The following is an 18,213-nucleotide window of genomic DNA, read 5'->3' as shown; positions in this document are numbered from 1 at the left end:
AATAACTGCACTCATTTATGAAATATAATATAATACTAATACCCAAGGACAGTAGAGACAAGGGCCAGGAAAAGTGCTCCATGGTTGGAAGCCTGCCTCATGAGCTGGGGGAAAAGGCGGCTGGAATAGAGAAGGGATCGCTAAGTCAATGATGGTTGGGAGGATTGCTCCGGATGGGAAATGTGCGATGCAAGTAGAAAAGGACCAAATGTGTTAACCTCTCAGTATCTATATTGCAAACCATAATGCCCAAATATAGAATGAGGGAAATTGTCTGCCATAGAGGTGGGGGGAGGGTTGGGATGAGGGAAGGGATACTGGGGACAGTGGTGGTAGAAAATGTACACTGGTGGAGGGATCGGTGTTTGATCATTGTATGACTGAAACTCAAACGTGAAAGCTTTGTAACTGTATCTTATCATGATTCAATTAAAAAAAAGTTTTCTACTTTGGAAATTTTTAACTATGTAATCAAAGTAAAGAGATCAGTATATTAAATCCTGTGTATGTAGTTTTCTGTTTTCTGTCAGAATGCAATAGTAGAGATACAACTTATCCTTTCACAAAGGATACAAACTGAAAACAAGCTGAAGCAACAGAATGTGGTTTATGCCACTGACTCAGGTACAGCACACAAATTGCATGTATGAGGCACTGAGTTCTACCCCTGTGCTTCATCTTGCACCATCCGGTATTAAAAAAATACATAAAGAACAACAACAACAACCACCACCACCAACATTTTGTAGACAGCGGACACCAGGCAATACAGAACAGTGATCTCTGAGAAAAAGGGAACAGAGGAGATATCCCTTTATTTGAAAAGAGGTTTCTGCCTTGTAACAAGGTGGGGAAATCAGTGAACATTGCTGCTCATAGTGGATAGGCCTGTTCTTCAGGAGCCAATTGAACGATGAAAGAGTACACCATTAATGAATATTCCTCTAGTTCTAGTGAGAATAATATTTTCACTTAGAAGCCAGCAGCCCAGGTCAGGAGCAATTCTTAGTCGGGAGCAATGACTAGGAGAAACAAAAGCTAACACTGGCTTTCCCTCACTGCTGTCCCCTTTGTCTATGCTTAAATTCCTGAGAACGGATAAGAAACATCAAAGGCTATATAAACCAAAGCCTGAAAATCACAAACTTAATGATTTTCTATCACTATTTAATATAAAGTTCTCATATTAAAAAAACAAAACTGCATTTATTGTATTGAAATGAATGAGTAATGATAAACCAAAGTATTCAGAGCTCTTTGTTTACACTGTTCCTCATATGATATAGAACAAAAAAATCACAGGAATTGAAGTTCTTTTTGTTCTACTTAAGGAAAAAAAGTACCTAAAGCAGCCCAGGTCATGGTCCTTTTTGCTAGGGTCTCCTTCAAACTTCATGCTGAATCTGTAGATTCATATTTCTCTTACTATTTCTGGATAATCCTACAAAAATTCTATCCCTAATGTATTTCTTTTTTGTATGTTAACTTCAAAGTCTCCTGATGCTATTTTGCAACATGTGGTATTAGTTTACTTTTCATTCAACACATTCAACAATAATTTGGAGATGGGAATGCACATATTTCAAGAAGACACAACCCTTATCTTGAGGAACAAAGAGTCTGGAGAGAAAAAAAATAAGGTAACCGTGTACGTAACTAATAAAAACCATAATAGCACTATAAGAAAGTCCCTTCAGAGAGTTTCAGACTTTTTAAGGACATTAGAGGTCAAGTATTCTTGACATCCTCCTTGTAGAGATGAAAACACTAAGCAAAAAATGAACAATTGTTCATTTTGTGTACTACAATCATGGAGGGCTAGAAAGAACAGTACATTAAAAATTAGACAATTTAAGTGTGACTTTGGATTTCAGCCTTTACTAATTCCCACAAAGACAAAAGATAGAACCCATTTGTACCTCAGTTTTCTTATCCACAGAAATAAGAAAACAAAAGTTGCAAGTTGAGGTGGGATAAAGATCAACTAAGATAATGTGAAAGTTTTGTCAATTATGAAACAATATAAATATGTAGAAATTCATAACTTTCCAGCTTTTGTTCTTCATGATTAATATGAAATGTTTGTTTATGACTTCTCGAACATACATTTAGCAATTTAGCAAGATTTAGCAATTCTTATATAGTTAGAGTAGACTATAATTATCAATCACATGCAATTGGTTTCTTGCGTTGTATGAATACTCTTTATAAGATTGCAAAATACAGAAAAATAAAACACTTCTTGCTAAGAAATAGTTTCTTACTAATTCTCTAAGTAAAATAAGAAAACAATTTTGCTCAACATTTCTCAATACTATGTTGTATTTTCAGTCTGTTTATTCTGGCTTCTTCCTGAGAAGCACTGTTAGTGTTGAATAAAAGTTGAGCAATTAAAAAGAAAAATAAACATCAGGAACTTTGTAGATCAAAACTAGTGAACACATCCTTAAGGCACTGTATGATAAGTTAAGTGATAACATCATTATTATTTGTGTTACTTCTTTGATCTGCTAAAAGGTTAAATGATATAATCAGTCTTGTATTTCTGAATTTTCTTTCTAGTTGCTGCATGTAGCAACATAGCTAAGAAATAGGTTAACTATAAAAGCTTTTGTCCTCTTTCTCACCCCACTGTATACTTCTTTTAGTTTAAGGTAGGTAAAGAAGGAATTCAGTATATTTTTTGGTACATATTACTGTATTATTTAAGAAAGTTATACAAGAGGTAGAATTCCCTGAGGAATGTGCACTCTGAGGTCACAGATTTCAGTTTCTTATATAACTATTTTGGATTTGAGTTGAGTAACTTTTCCTAGCCTTAGTCTCTAGACATGTAAAAGATGAAAACTAGGGGCTCAAGTGGTAGCATATGTCAAGTAAGTGCAAAACTCAAAGTTTGATTCCTGGTCCACATGCCAAACCCTTACCTTCAGCACTGTGGGTTGTAGCGCTGATGAGGACTAATAAAACCTACCCTGAATTGTTAGAGGAATTTATGGTATTCCCCAAATAATTAGAACATAGCTAAAAAGTTGCATATGATATTAGAATAAAGCAAGAGCAATGAAAACATTAGAAAATTTAGATGGCATTTTAAAAAGTGATTGATTAAACATAGGCAGCTAAGCTCTAGGCACTTGCTAACCTGGCTCGAGTTTCAGTTCAAAGAGGGAAATATGGCTAGTCCCCAAATCATCCACCCAAAATTTAAATGTGAATTATTAGACAATACTAATTGTGAATTAATAGTTCTTCAAAAAGTTAAACAGAATTACCATATCATCTGTGATTATTTGCTAGCAACATACTTTTTTTAAAAAAGATTTTTTTTTTTGTTTTGAATGCTGTACCTGGCTGCTCAGGACTTACTTCTGACTCTGTGCTCACAGGTCATGGAACCGTAAGAGATGCCAGGGACGGAAACTGGGCCAGTTGCAGTGCAAGGCAAGTGTGCCAAGTGCTGTTCTGTATCTCTGTTCCCAGAAGATACATAAGGAATGAGAAATTCCTTGAAAACAGATATTCAATTGAAAATAGGCATTGATTTGAAAGTAGGTACTAACTTGAAAATAGAAGACTTTTAACCCAAGATCTATCAATGAACGCACAGGTAAGCAAAATGTGGCATATACATACAATGAAATATTATCAGCCATAAAAATTAATGAAGTAATTATACATGATACAACATGAACAGACTGTGAAAACATTACGCTAAGTGAAAGGAGTCTGAACAAGAAGTCACATATTGTATGATTTTGTTTACATTAAATATCAAGGACAGTTACAGTTATAGAGATTGAAAGTAAATTAGTGTTTGCCAGAGGCTGAAGAGAAGAAGAAATAGAAGTCACTTATTTATGCGTATGTTTACTCCTTCAGGAGTGTGAGAATATTTTGCAACTAAAGTCAATGGTTGCACAACATTGTAAATGTACTAAATGCCACTTAGTGATACACTGTAAAGTGACTAATTTTATGTATATGAAATTCACCTCAATAAAATTAAAGTATAATCAAACAAAACAAAAACAAATGAATAATCTGGAAAAAGTGCAATTATTTTTAATACTCATATGAGGGGACATTTTAAAAAATAAAATATTTTTATTCAGATATAATGTCAGTCTTCGTATCATTGTTCAGAATGTCCTTCAAAAGAAGCTGATGGCTGTGATGGACACTGTGGTGACTGGTAAGTTTTGGTCAACCTGGGAGTGTGTTTTGCTAATAACGTGTGTGGCTTCTGATAAACAGGTTTCACTCAGTGATAAATTAAAAACAGAAAGAGGAAGAGATGGCTTCTTCTTCAGGAATCCATCATCAATATTTCCCCTGGTCAAATTCTTGGGAGTTATAGAGGTATAGGTTTCTAACTGCAAAATCAGCCAAGTGAGTGGGTGCAAATTGTCAATTAGAAATACAGCTTTGTGCTTCAAAAATTATTTCAAAAGCAGGAATAACAGAATGTTGGAAGTGTGCAGTGATGGTGCTGAGATAGTGAAGGTTCTCCTGAGAAAGACTCTAATTGGATAATCCAAGAGTAATTATAATCCCATATAGTTCTGTACAATAAATCATGCCCAGTACTTTCAGGGAGGAAATGTTTCTCTACACTGAAACAATGTAAATGGAAGCTCTTTGCAAAGTGTAAAATGTTTATCAATTATAGTTTTCATTGTAACTAATATCTGGCTACAATATCTTAATATATAAACATGGTTGAAAGGCATATACAGTATCCATTTATCATTCTCAAAACACTGAATACCAATGATATACCAACGAGGGTAGGGTATATTATAAAAAAAAAAATGAGGCTCTACGTGCCTAATATTTGCCCTAAATTCCAAGTCCCCAAAACTGGAGACTTGAGAACTTTGGCTTCTTGTTCATTCCCAAGCTTGCTACATCTCCAAGGGTCCAAATGACCAAGAATTAATATTGCTGAAATACTCATTGTTCAGTAACTTTTAAAATATGATTAATGTGTCGGGCAAAAGTCTGACCATTTCTGTGTATGTTAATGCAGTGCCATATTCTTTAAATTGCTGATACTGCTTTCAGAAGCCATGATACAAAAACGGCATGCTACTTTTTCTGTTATTGAGCACACATGTTTAAGTGTCCTGCTAAGCTTTATGCAAACGAACTATCACTTAATCTTAAATCAGCATTCTGTTGGAAATATATTATCCTTCTTTTGTTTATACATAAACTAAGACTTAGAAAGATTAAATAACTTGTCCAAAGTCTTAGGCAGTAGTATAAATGTGTGGTAATTCTTGTAGGCATTTATTTATGAGTCCGCGTGTATGGGGGTGGGGGTGTTGGGTCATGACCCATAAGTGCCTGGGGGCTACTCTGCTCAGTGCTCTGGGGACCATGTGCAAAGGGTCTACTGAGGCTCCCATATTCAAAGCATGTACTCCAGCCCTTTGGGTCATCTCTCTGGCTTCTTTTAATTGAAAACTTTATGAAAATTAGAGTTAGGATGAATAGACTTCTGTAATTCCTACTTGAAGAGTCAGATATGTGTGGAACAAGTGTTGATCTAAGAATTAAGAGACAGGGTTGGGTCCATCTTCCTTTTTAACTCCAAGCTCATAGCTTCATCACTCTGCTATATAGAGACACAGGACCAGTAAGTGAAGCTTTGATTCCCCACCCAGACAATTACAGTATTAAGTTCTGGGTCATTGTCATTATACAGACTAAAATCTATCGCATTCAAAGTTTTTATACACATTTGTCTTAGGATTGGAAACATTTAGAAATTTTAGTCTTCTGATCAAGGACAATGAAGCGTACCTCCACATACTTCTATTAAAATGTTTTTTGCCAGAGAATTTGAAAATTCAGACTATTGAGTTATTCCGCTATTAGATTTAAGGTGTTGAAACATAGCAACTGTGCTTTTTACTAATATTTTTCTGTACAGATGTGTATAATGTGACAGGTTAAAACAATTTATTTGGCAAAATATTTATGGTTTACCTGATACTGTGCTAGGTACTGCCTTGTAGAAGTTAGGGTATAAGAACTCAATTAAGTGTCAACTGTGGGCTTCTTGAGGGAGAATAACGACCTTTATCATTTTGGGTAAATTCTACCTCTGGAGTTCATTACCAATTCTGTAGATAAGGGTGTTGGATATACAACCGTTAACTGTTCTGGGTTTGTGTGAAGGCTTTTGTCACCTGCCTCCTACCCTCATGTCAAAACGTCCATCTCTATCCCTGCTTTGCACCCACTAATTAGTTCAAGTGTTTACTGAACTTAACTTTCAGTGTCAGGTAGTTATGATAAGTCGTAAGTTGCCAATAACACAATGTTTCCACTTATGGGAGTTTGCAGTTCAAAAGGACTAAATGAAAGCGCCAACTACAAATAAATGCACAAAACAGCCACTACTAGACAGCAACTAATTATAAGTTGGAAATTGCGAAGAAGAAAATAAGGGTGGCGTGTTGTCTCAGTTTTCCGTCCTGGAACGAAGTGAACGAAGTGAACGAAGGCTCCTTCCATCCTCCAAATGACAAGCGATGGGCGGGGGGGGGGGGGGGGGTCATTCGATTCAAACAGAGTGAAAAAAAAAATAATCCTACAACCCATGGAGGGATGCGTGAAAAAAAAAAGGTTTTTACTACTGAAAAACATTGCAACGTGACTGGCGATGTTCTTGGAAGAGGAGTGGCTTCTCAAAGAAGGCGCCGCGAGAAGCAAAAAAAAAAAAAAAAAAGAAAAGAAAAGAAAAGAAAAATTCACTTGAATTTTCAAGGCAAGCTGGAAAGCAAAGCGAAGAGAAAGAAGCTGGAGGTCAAAGAGGGAAGCAGTCGATTTGGCCCGGCCAGGCACATTCCTTTCAGTCTCTTTGGCAGCCCCCCTCCCCTCCCAACCGGGGATGGAGAGACTTCGAGAGCCGTGAACTTCGGAGGGGGGAGGGTCTCTTCTGAGTAATACGGCCGGTGGCGGGAGCGTGGGACGCAGAGGTCAAGGTGTGGCTTGGCCCGGCGGGCGCGGCGCGACGCGGCGCGGGAGGCAGGGAGCAGGGGGAGCCGCGCCGCATCCCGGGGCGAGCGTGGCGGGGGGCGGGGGGCCGGGAGCGGCGCGGGCGTCCCGGGGCAGCGGGCGCGGGGGCCGCCTCCGGCGCGGAGCCGCGCGGCGCCCAGGTGGCTTTTTCCCGCTCAGGTGAGCTCCTCCCGCCGCTCCCATTGGCCGGGGCGCCCGCGGCGCTGCGAGGACGACGCGGAACGGTCTAGTTCAGGGTCTAGGGCGGCGCGTCACTTCCGGTAGCGCGGAGCTTGTAAAACACCCTGGAGAGAAAATGGCGGCGGCAGCAGCGGCGGCGGCGGCGGCATCGGCGCCTCAGCAGCTCTCGGATGAGGAGCTTTTCTCTCAGCTGCGCCGTTACGGCCTGTCTCCGGGCCCCGTGACGGAGAGCACCCGCCCCGTCTACCTCAAGAAGCTGAAGAAGCTTCGCGAGGAGGAGCAGCAGCAGCAGCAACAGCAGCAGCAGCAGCAGCACCGGCTCGGCGGCCGCGGCGCCAAGACGCGGAACAGTAATAACAATAACACGGGCGCCGCGGTCGCCGCCGCGGGCATGGGGGTCCGGCCGGTGGCGGGCGACCTCGCCTTCCTGCGGACTCCGGGGGGCCCGGGCCGGACGCCGGCCGCGGGCTCGGAGGGCGGCGCGCCCGCCGGGCCGGGGGGCGCCGCGGCCGGCCTCGCGGCGGGCAGCAAAGTGCTGCTGGGCTTCAGCTCGGACGAGTCGGACGCCGAGGCCGGCGGCCCCCGCGAGCAGGCCGGCGGCAGGAAGGAGCGGGCGGCGCCGCCGCCGCCGCCGCCGTCGTCGTCGCCGTCGCCGTCGTCGTCGTCGTCGTCGTCTTCGTCCCGCGGGCTCGAGGGGACGCCCGCGCCGCCGGCCGAGCGCAGGAAGCCGCACTCGTGGTGGGGGGCCCGGCGGCCGGCGCCCCCCGAGCCGCCGAGCGCGGCGGCCCGCGAGGCGGCGGAGGACGAGCGCGGGGAGGGCGCCGACGGGGAGGACCGGGGCGCCGAGGCCGAGGAGCCGCGCTGGGCCAGCCGGGCGGTGAACGGCAGCCGGCTGCCCCCCTACAGCTGCCGGGAGAACTACTCGGACTCGGAGGAGGAAGAGGAGGACGAGGAGGACGAGGAGGATGAGATCGGCGGCGACGCGGCCTCGCCCCGCCTGGGAGCCAAGGACGACTCCCTGGCCCGCGCCCGGCCCCGACGGGGCCACGGGAAGCCCTTGCTCGCGCCGCCGGCGGCCAAGGGCAGCCGGCTGGAGCCCGCGGGCCCGGGAGGGGGCGGACTGGCGATGAATGACAGGGCGGCGGCCGCCAGCAGTCTAGACAGGAGCCGCAACCTCGAGCGGGCGGCGGCGGAGCGCGGCGCGGGGTGTGAGCCCTGGGACGCCGGCCACGCGCCCCGATTCCGGGCCAGCGCCAAGAAGCTGGCCCCGCTGCTGCCGCCCTCGCCGCTGCCCGACCGGGACCCTGGCTCGGACCCGGGCCCCGGCCCCCGGCTGAAGACCAACAACCACGTGGGCGGGGGCGCCTTCGGCGTGGACGCCCCCCGGATTTTCGCCAACAGCGTGCCGCCCGGGGCCGCGGCGGCCAGCCCCCCCTCCGGGGCGCTCCGGATCAACCACGCCAACCACACGGGCCCCAATCACACGTACCCCAAGACCCCCTACGGCAAACCGAAGCTCTCGGAACCCGAGGAGGAACTTCTGCAGCAGTTTAAGCGGGAGGAGGTGTCCCCCACGGGGGCGTTCAGTGCCCACTACCTGTCCATGTTTCTCTTGACTGCCGCCTGCCTCTTTTTCCTAATACTGGGGCTGACCTATCTGGGCATGCGAGGAACGGGAGTGTCCGAGGATGGAGGACTCGGCAGTAAGTATCAGACCTGGCGGATGAGAGGCCGTGGAGGGAGTGGAGGAGTGGTGTGCCTTCACCGCACCGGGCGCCTGACCTGCGGTGACTTTCACCTGCGGGCACCGAGGTTTGAAAGGTGGAATGAATGCAACAGATGGAGGGCGCTTGAGTCCTCCAACGACGCAGCACCGTGCGTAACTGCATCCCAGTGGAAATCCGATGGCAGGTTTTTTCATTTTTCTGTGTGATTGTATTGGAAAATAGGAAACATCTGAAAAGCTGAAAAAGGAGGTGAAGGAAAAAATTAACTGCCAGCTTGCTGTGTAGTAAATGCAGTTATGTGTGTGATTTACGTTTGGGTTTAGCCTTGAAGGAGTTGTATAGCTGCGGATGCCAGTTACTCAAGAGTTTTGAAGTATTTTGATAACGGGAACTGATACATGCAGTGATTTTTATTTATTTATTTATTTTTCAAACTCAGTTCTGATTTTGAAAGGGCAAGTGCAAGAGCTTTCCAGATTCTGGTTGCATACTTTATGGTAGGAAGTGTGTATATTGGTTTTTCTGTGCCGTCGTTAGTTAACGTGAGGGGCTTAAACAGGAAGGCGCACATCTTCAGTTGATTCCCCAAACTAAAGCTCTTTTCAGTGAAGAAGGTGATGGAGGACAGTGCAGGAGTTTGACTAGGCAAGTGTGTTTCATTCATTCAGCCAGCATCATCTTCAGTATTCAGGATATGCCAGTGGTTTAGTCTTCCCCTTCTTTAAAACAATATAAAGACGAATACGGGTCATTTGTTCTGTGAAGAAAATAACGATGGAGTAATTAATACTGGTTATAAATGTACCATATATATATTATATATGTATAATGGTTTCAGAGGATGCCAAACCCTGTGGTGCTTGGGACTTATTCTGGCTCTTTGCTCAGGGAACTTGAAGGACCATGTTCTGTGCTGGGTTCAACCCAGGGTCCACTGTGTACAAAGCAAGAACATTACCTCTGTACTCTCTCCTGTCCGGAAATAGTTTTATTTTAAATAACTTTGTTTTAGAATAGAATGTGAGAAAGGTATTATTTGAGGTGGAACCTGAATCAGACAGAAGGAGAGTATCTGCTCCAAAAGGGGAGCATTCTGGGTAGAAAGGACACACTGATGAAAGGCTTTGAATTGAGCAAGATCCAAGTGGTTAGGGCACCTTGAGTGAGCAAGAGTTTGAGTTTCTCTTTCCTAATCTGAGATGATGATACTAATGCCTGTGGACAGTAAGAGAAGATACAGTTACTGCATAATGTACTGCAGAATACATAGTTTCTCAAACTTCGCTCCCTCCAAAACTTTCTGCCCCTTTCACCCAACATGAATTCACTGTATCATTTGTGTTTATAAAGTTGACTTACTGTGTTTTATTTCAGAGTAGAATGAAATTTCCAGATTCAAATAAGGGTAGGAGTCAAGAATAGAGTGAACTTTGATTTAGATATAGCCACTTCTGAGATAGTCAAATAATAGATACTTTCATAGTTTGATTAAAGGAATTAACCAGAGAACTGAAATTCAGCACTTTATTGGTTCCCTGGGAGCAAAAGTGAAGTACTGTGTACTGATCTAGATATTTTGTGGAAAAAAGAAATAAGGTCACTCTAGAGGTTAAACTCGTAAATGTCACAAATTAAATGGCGTTACCTATCAACAGAGCCTGTTTTATTTCTTTAAGCATATCAACTATGATTTGGTCTGGCCCTTTTCTAATAACTTTTTATTCATTTTATCTCATTCAAGTTTTCCCACAACTCTGAATTTTTAGATGAGTATGATGAGACTCAAGAAATGCACTCATAATTGAACGAGTGGTGATACGACAAAGATTTGATTTCACACTTTTTTTCAAATGTAAGGCATTTTCTTAATACTACTTTGATTATGTTTGTAGAGTTTTCTAAAGAGGGGACTTTTATTAGGATATGGAAATAATCTATTATTTGTGAAGGAATTATCAGCACAATTCTCAGAGTGACTGTCATAACTTTTCACTGTAAGAGTCATTCATCTTAGGCATTAAATTCCAAATGGATTAGGAAGGGTTAGAAACGCTCAAATTTACACATACAGCTATAAAGTGTTGTATTAAGAAATAGTCAATATGGGATACCCTGGTAATGGAAAGATTAATGACTAAGTAGTAGAAGCTATAAGCTCTAGGACTTATGAAAATACCTTAATCAAGTTAATTAATCTTAAAGTCTCATTCTCATTCAATAATGGGAATAATAGAAGGCTTTATGTGATATTGTTCTAAGGAACAAATCAGGTAACTGGTAAAATTATACCCAGTATTCAAAAGTGTAGATAAAACTTGTATTTCTGTTAAACTACAACATAAAGAGAAATAGATCAGTCATTTCTAGAAATGGTGGCTCTTTCTATATCTAATACTTAATTTTTATTAAATACACTAAATTGGCATATTTGAGTCAGCGTAATCAATTTTAAAATGTGTTATATACATTTTTTTGTTGTTCATTTTTCGGCCACACCTTGGTGTTCCTCAGGGGTTACTCCTGGTTCTGCATGTACGGATCACTCCTGTTGGGCACTGGGGACCATTTGGGATGCTGGGAATCGAACCACATAGGCTTTGTTGCAAGTCAAGAGCCCTATCCACTGTGCTACTCCTCTGGCCCCAAATGCATTATATACATTACATGAACTATTTTATACCCTGGTGGAAAGAAGCTTGCTAGTTCAATTAGGCTGCACACTTAATGGTCAATAATTTTCACTCTACTGTGAGATTTTTGTCATACTATATTGGTTACTATATTGCTTAATTGTAGGGTTCATTGGTCAAAGAGTGTGCTTTTGAGTAATAATTTCTCCAGAAGATTGTAAGTTGTATGTGAGAGTAAATTTTAGTAAACTAAAAAGTTATTGCATAAATTGCTTATATTAGACTAGCCTTTTAAAGTTCTTAATCATTTGCTCCTTGAAAAAATTTCACTATCCTGGTCTTATTAAATTACTTTTTATTAGTTAAATAAAGGTTACTCTGAGACCCCATTTCTTCATCTGTAAAAGTAAGAGCATGTTGTGTTGGGTAACACTTAAGTTCTTTGCACTTGTAAGGTTTAATCTAAACTTTGAACTGCCTTTCCAAAACAACTTAAGTGTTGATTAGCTTGCACTCTGATTAGTTCATGACAACCCTCCTAAAGGAAATAGGCAGAATGGACTGACTACGTTAAGCTTATATGACATTATTTACAAATATTTTTAATTGCAAAAGACAGGATTTTTTTATAGAAAATTTGAATAGTGATCTGTGAATAAAAGCATGAATAGTCTTAATACCTTCCCTGGCTTATCCCTGTTACAAATAAGTTCAAATGACAGATCTTTTCAGAACTTCATGTTTTTCATTTTATTCAACAATAGAGTGGTACTGTTATCTGGTTGGAAATGAATTAAGCAAAGTAGGAACAGGTAGATCATGAACGTGTTAGCCAGTGAGCTTAGATTTTATCCAATAAGTAAAGCCACTAAACAATTTTAGTAGAGTAAACTATTGCATCCTTGCTTTAGAAATGTTGCTCTGATACTGAAAATTAGCCTAGTAGCAGACACCTGTTAGAAAGTTATTGCGGAGCCAGAGTGGTAGTGCGGCCGGTAGGCCAGCGTGGTGCAGCCTGTCCCGGGCACTCCTTATGGTTCCCTGAACCCTCCCAGGATCGATTCTTGAGCACCGCTGGGTGTGGGAAAGCAAAACAAAACAGAACAAAAACCGACCACTATTGAGATAGATAGTTCAGAAAAGAATCTAGTGATGATGGAGAGAAAAAAGATTGGTTCAAAAGATGTAGGAAAGTAGCAGGTAGTATAGGACTTGATAAACAAATAGACTGTGGTTTGAAATTTGGCAGGAAGAAGGGAAAGGAATCTTGGTAAATTCAAGATTTCTAGCATGAACTCTGGGTGGATTGATGTATCATTAACAAGTATTGAGGGAGCAAATCAAGATTAAAGTAGCACTGTCCTCCCATTATTCATCAATTTGCTCGAGCGGGCACCAGTAACGTCTCCATTGTGAGACTTGCTGTTACTGTTTTTGGCATATCGAATACGCCATGGAGAGTTTGCCAGGCTCAGTCGTGTGGGCGGGATACTCTCAGTAGCTTGCCGGGCTCTCCCAAGAGGGGGCGGAGGAATTGAACCCGGGTCAGCCGCGTGCAAGGCAGTCGCCCTACCTGCTGTGCTATTGCTCCAGCCCTAGGTTAAAGTAAGGACATCTAATGAGTGCCAGACAGTACTAGTACAATCTAGAAGATTCTGTTTCCCTTTGATATCCAAAATAGGAATATTTCTACTTGTCATGATTTGGTAGGTTATTGTGGGGGTTTTGGAATGCTCAGAGATATTACGTATAAATTAGTAATGGCATTCCCACAGTCCCCCCCACCCCCACCCCACCCCAATCACCCGCCAAATGATAACAAGAATATTCTACTTTGGGGTAGGAGGGAAAAACCTATGGTAAACTTAGAACTTAGGAGAAAAAAACTAAGGTAACAAAATAATTGAGTGGTATTAGGATACAATGAAATTCCTTATGAAAACTGGGAAGGAAAGATTAGGGCTAATGATAAAAAGAGTTCCAGAGACCGTCAATATTTAAAACAGGCAGTGAGTATAAATGAAAACTAGGGAGAGTAGAAATAGAGAAGTTTGGACAGAGATTCATGAAGAAGAGAGTTATCACTGTGTTGAATGTATCAAAGAGGTGGTGGTACTTTAATTTTCAGTTGGAGTCATGTCCAGCCGTACTCCGAGTACTATGTGATACTGGGACTGAGTTCAAGACCCTGACATGCTAGACATGTGCCTGCACTACTGCTTGCATTATTTGCCTGGCCCTCTTTTCTGCATTGTGCCTGAGACATGTCTACTAAATAATCACTTGCCTCATGGTGTCTTTAATCATTATGTGAATTAATGTATACAAAATATTTTTGGACATAATTTTTTTTTTCTTTTAGGGTCACACAGAGTGATGCTCAGGAGTTATTCCTGGCTGGGCACTCAGGAATTACTCCTGGCAGTGCTTGGGGGACCATATGGGATGTCAGGGATTGAACACAGGTTGGCTGTGTGCAAGGCAAACGCCCTATCCACTGTACTATCGCTCCAGCACCTAAATTTATTAGTAAATGGAAGTCACATTGCTATCCTCGGCACAATAGTTTTCTTTGGTAAATGTTGAATATAAGGTTATATATTAGAGCCCAATATGCATTGACTAAATTAACTCATCATCTAATGTAATCATTGCTTGGTACTCCATGCCTGACCTACTACCTTAATATATGACTTAGAATCATACAAGTGATCTGCATAAGCCTCCACTCCCATGAATAATAGTCACAGGAGATAGTTAAAAATAATATATGTGGCATATGACAGAAGCCATATTTTAATGAAAGGGAGGACTTACTGAACTGGATCAGTCTCAAATGAGAAAAAAAAACCCTTATTTCTAACTGAGGACTTTATTCTGTTGGTTGAGCAAAGGGGACTCATGGAGGTTTTAAAACAGAGGACTGGCATAATGATCCTTAAAGAAGCAGGTGCTGGTATACATAATAGAGTGACAGGATTGGAGAGGATCTGAGTGCATTAACTTGAAGCAGTCAGGGAATGATGAAAACCTGAAGGAAGTTGAAAACAGGCTATGGTAGAATCTGCAATTGAGAGAGTCCATTTGAAGAAGGAAATAAAATACTTAGTTCTGGTTTGAATACAGAGAATAAGAGAGAGTCAAAGATTATTCTATAATTGTAATCATGAGTGACTAAGAATAGTGATACTTTGGGTAGGATATGAGGTACAACAAAATAAACTTGGGAATAATGTTAGTATAGCAAGAAATTGTGGGTTTTGGAGTCATTGTGTGGATTGTTCAAAGTTGAAATCGGTCCTGCAGGCCATTTCTTAATTAGTTTGAAGGTGAGTGAGTCACCTTTAATCATGTGCACCTGTGTGTGTACAAAGGTATTTTATTTACAATTTTTATTTTTTCATGTAGACTGCAAAAAAATTCCAAAGCTTGGTATCTATAATGCATATAGACATAACAATCTTGAAAAATAGTTGTTTTCCTTATTCTTGAATGAAAACTTGGTGTCATGTTTGAAGTTTTTCAAAGCTGACTACTTTTTAATGGAAAACAATTAAAAGGTTTTCCGAAGAGAACATTTCTGGGAGCCCTCCCCTGCTCCCAAGTTTATATCTTTGATGATTAATAAAATTAGTATCTACTCTCTGAAAGTGTTCTTCACTCGAAAATCTCTAGAATAATATAAAAATTGTCAGAATTTAAGCTTGTGAATTTCACAAACTTATACCCATGGAGCCTAGTCAAGGATACATTGGCATAGAGAGCAGAGATTGTTGAGGCGGTATAACTGGATTTGAATGTTGACCCTTCTACTTAACTAGTTTTTTTTACTAAAGGCAAGTTGCTGAACCACTGTAAACCTCAGTATCCTCTTCTGTAAAATAGGAGGTAAGTAGAGTTAAATAATGCATGTAAAATTCTTGACTCAGTAGTACTTGACACATAGTAAAAGTAACACAGCTAACCCTGTGTGTAACTATGTGACAGGTGCTGAGCTGAACAGCTATAATTGTTATTTAATCTTCATGAGGTAGGTGCTGTCCCATTTTATAGATGAACAGTCTGAGAAGGTAGTTAAATAATTTGCCCAGGGTCATGTAGCTAGTAAGTACAAAAGCAGTATTTGCGTGCAGATAATGACTCTTAACCACTCTGCTAGACTGCCTTCTTATAGAAGTATAAAAGTATTCTGTATGAGTACTATTATTATCCAGAAAATTATGAAGAATATTGAGGGGTGGAATATATTAATGCATGAGGACCTAAAAATGCCACAAATAACCTGTGAGACCTAGTAACTTTAGGACAATAATAGAAATTTGTACTTATACAATAGGTAGTAATCATGTGGTGTTCATAAGGTTTTTGACAAATTCACTGATAATATGAATGTGACTAATACAATACAAAATATAAAATGAACAAATTTTTTTTTTTTAAATATTTGCAGTCTCAAATCTGTTAGGGAAAGTGGTCCCCTGTAAAAATCAGTTTACCATTGCCAAATTGTAAAGCCCTCTTGAGTAGATTTATTCTTTTAAATAAACTTGTTTTTTTCTTATATTTTTGTTTCAGTGGGAGGGAGGCCTACGTTTTCAGGGAAGCTTTAAAATTAGATTTTTTTTTTCTTAATGATTTCTCTGTAGAGTAGTAGAGTTTTAAAGCTAGTTTTTTCTTGTTCATTATCTGAAAAGTAGTGTCTATAAATAAGTGGAACCTCAGTGCAAAGAGATATAACCTAGATGCAAAATACTTAATCTAGTTTATAAATGATGTATATCTTGAACTGTTGGAAATCACCTCTAAAATATATGGTAACCGAGTAGTACTATTTTTTGTGTTTTGAAGGGCATACTTGGCAATGTGCAGGGCTTCTTCCTGGTTCTGCGCCGAGGGTTTACCCTTGTTGGGTCTTGGGTCACTATATGGGGTTCTGGGGATAGAACCTGAGTAGGCTACCTACAAGGCAAGTGCCTTAGCCACTGTACTATATCTCTGGCCCCGTACTAATTATTTATGGGAATTGTTATTGGTGGTGTATCTTTAATCCTAATCTCTATTAATTTGTTATGCACAAAACTATTGCTACCATTTAACTGGGTACCCAGCCCGGACTAATTGTGGAAATCGTTATAATAGTTTTTGTCACATAACTTTAGATTTTGACTTTCACACTGAGGACTTATTAACAAGATTTAAAGTGAACTAGTTATATATTTGAATAATATCCTATAATTTTTTATTTATTAGCTGGAACTGACTAGAAAGAATATGTGTAAATGTTAATATTTATCTGTCTACCATTGGATTTCATAACAGTATTCCTTTGAGAATTAACTTTTCTAAGAATATCAGTTCTTAGAAAAGATTAAGTTTTTATTCACAGGTAAAGATGTCTGAACAGAGGGTAACAAATCCATCTTTCTTTTAAAAACCTGTCTTAATCTTTTTTTCATGTTCAGCAGCATAGTTTAAAATTATCCTTTTGTCTAACAGGTTTATTGTCTGTGTCTACAGCTTTTTACAAAATGATTTCTAAATGTATGTTTATAGTTATGTTGATATCAAAAGTCAAGATAACGTTTAGAAAAAAAGCTTTGAGGTTAAAATCATAAAGGAGTTTAAATCAGCTGTCCTGGATTGAATAAATATGCACCAACAATTGTTCTTCTACTCTGAATGTGACATGGGTAGAAAGAGCAGTGAACATTTTAACACTTAGCAGAATATTTTGTTTTAAATTAGGAATCTTTTTACATATGTTTATAAGTTTGAAGGAAACTTGCTAATTATATTTGATTACTTAAAGCACTTTATAATTATTATAAAGGTAGGAGTACTGCTATTTATTCAGCCATAATTAAGCTGATAGAATTGGGCAAGAACTCCATCCACACTAATTTTTTTTTTTTAATGAATCACCATGACATACAGCTACAAAGCTTTCATGTTCGAGATTCAGCTGTACAATGATCACTCATCCCTCCAGTAGTGCACACTTTCCATCACCAGTGTCCCCGGTATATTTCTCTCCCCTCCCCTGCCCCCCTCCCCTCCAGGCCTCACCCTGCCTCCATGGCACACAATTTCCCAATACTCTCTACTTTTGGGCATTATGTTTTGCTCAAATTTTCCCACCACCATTCAAGTCTGCCATGGGTAGATGCTGGATCATTTATTGTCCCTTCCCATTTTTGAATATCATGGGTGCCACAGCCATGCGCTTCTGGAATCCTAGATTGTAGATGGTTGGATTCCAGAGACATTTCTATAGAGCACTAATCCATTTTGGGATTCAGTTGTGTGTCTCTGGGCCAGGGATGTTGATGTGCTACCATGGCGCCCAGAGGCACATTGTGGGTATGACAGCCAGACCTACAGACAGCAGGTGGGGAGCTAGGGAGGGACAGCCCAGCACCTCTGCTGCGATGTGGCATGGAGATTTAGTCCTGGAAACCGCATACCTGGGCCTTGCTTGTATGAAGCTCTTGGTCACCTGGTTTCCATCTGGAGTAGGCAGGGAGACTGCGCCTGCCCCCTCTAGGCTGCCCCAGTGAAATGGACTCATTATGGGGCCTGGAGAGATCCCTTGCTCTGTGGTGTCTTACGAGACTCGCTGCTTTGTCTCTGGACCAGGGCTGTTG

General features: G+C 41.1%; 1 protein-coding gene across 1 annotated transcript in view; it reads left to right on the top strand.

Moving 5' to 3' along the window:
* Positions 1 to 7,201: 7,201 nt before the first annotated feature.
* The window catches only part of LEMD3 (LEM domain containing 3), a 73,853-nt gene continuing 62,841 nt past the window's right edge, over positions 7,202 to 18,213 (top strand). Inside the window, exon 1 of the mRNA XM_056130756.1 lies at positions 7,202 to 8,915. Coding sequence (XP_055986731.1) covers positions 7,328 to 8,915 — 1,588 coding nt within the window. The 5' untranslated portion in view covers positions 7,202 to 7,327. The remainder of the gene's footprint in view (positions 8,916 to 18,213) is intronic.

This window comes from Sorex fumeus, unplaced genomic scaffold (assembly GCF_029834395.1).
Source record: "Sorex fumeus unplaced genomic scaffold, SorFum_2.1 ptg000081l, whole genome shotgun sequence".
NCBI classification, from domain to species: Eukaryota; Metazoa; Chordata; class Mammalia; order Eulipotyphla; family Soricidae; genus Sorex; species Sorex fumeus.
Note: the sequence above shows the minus strand (reverse complement) of the source record. Positions and strands in the feature narration are given on the sequence as shown.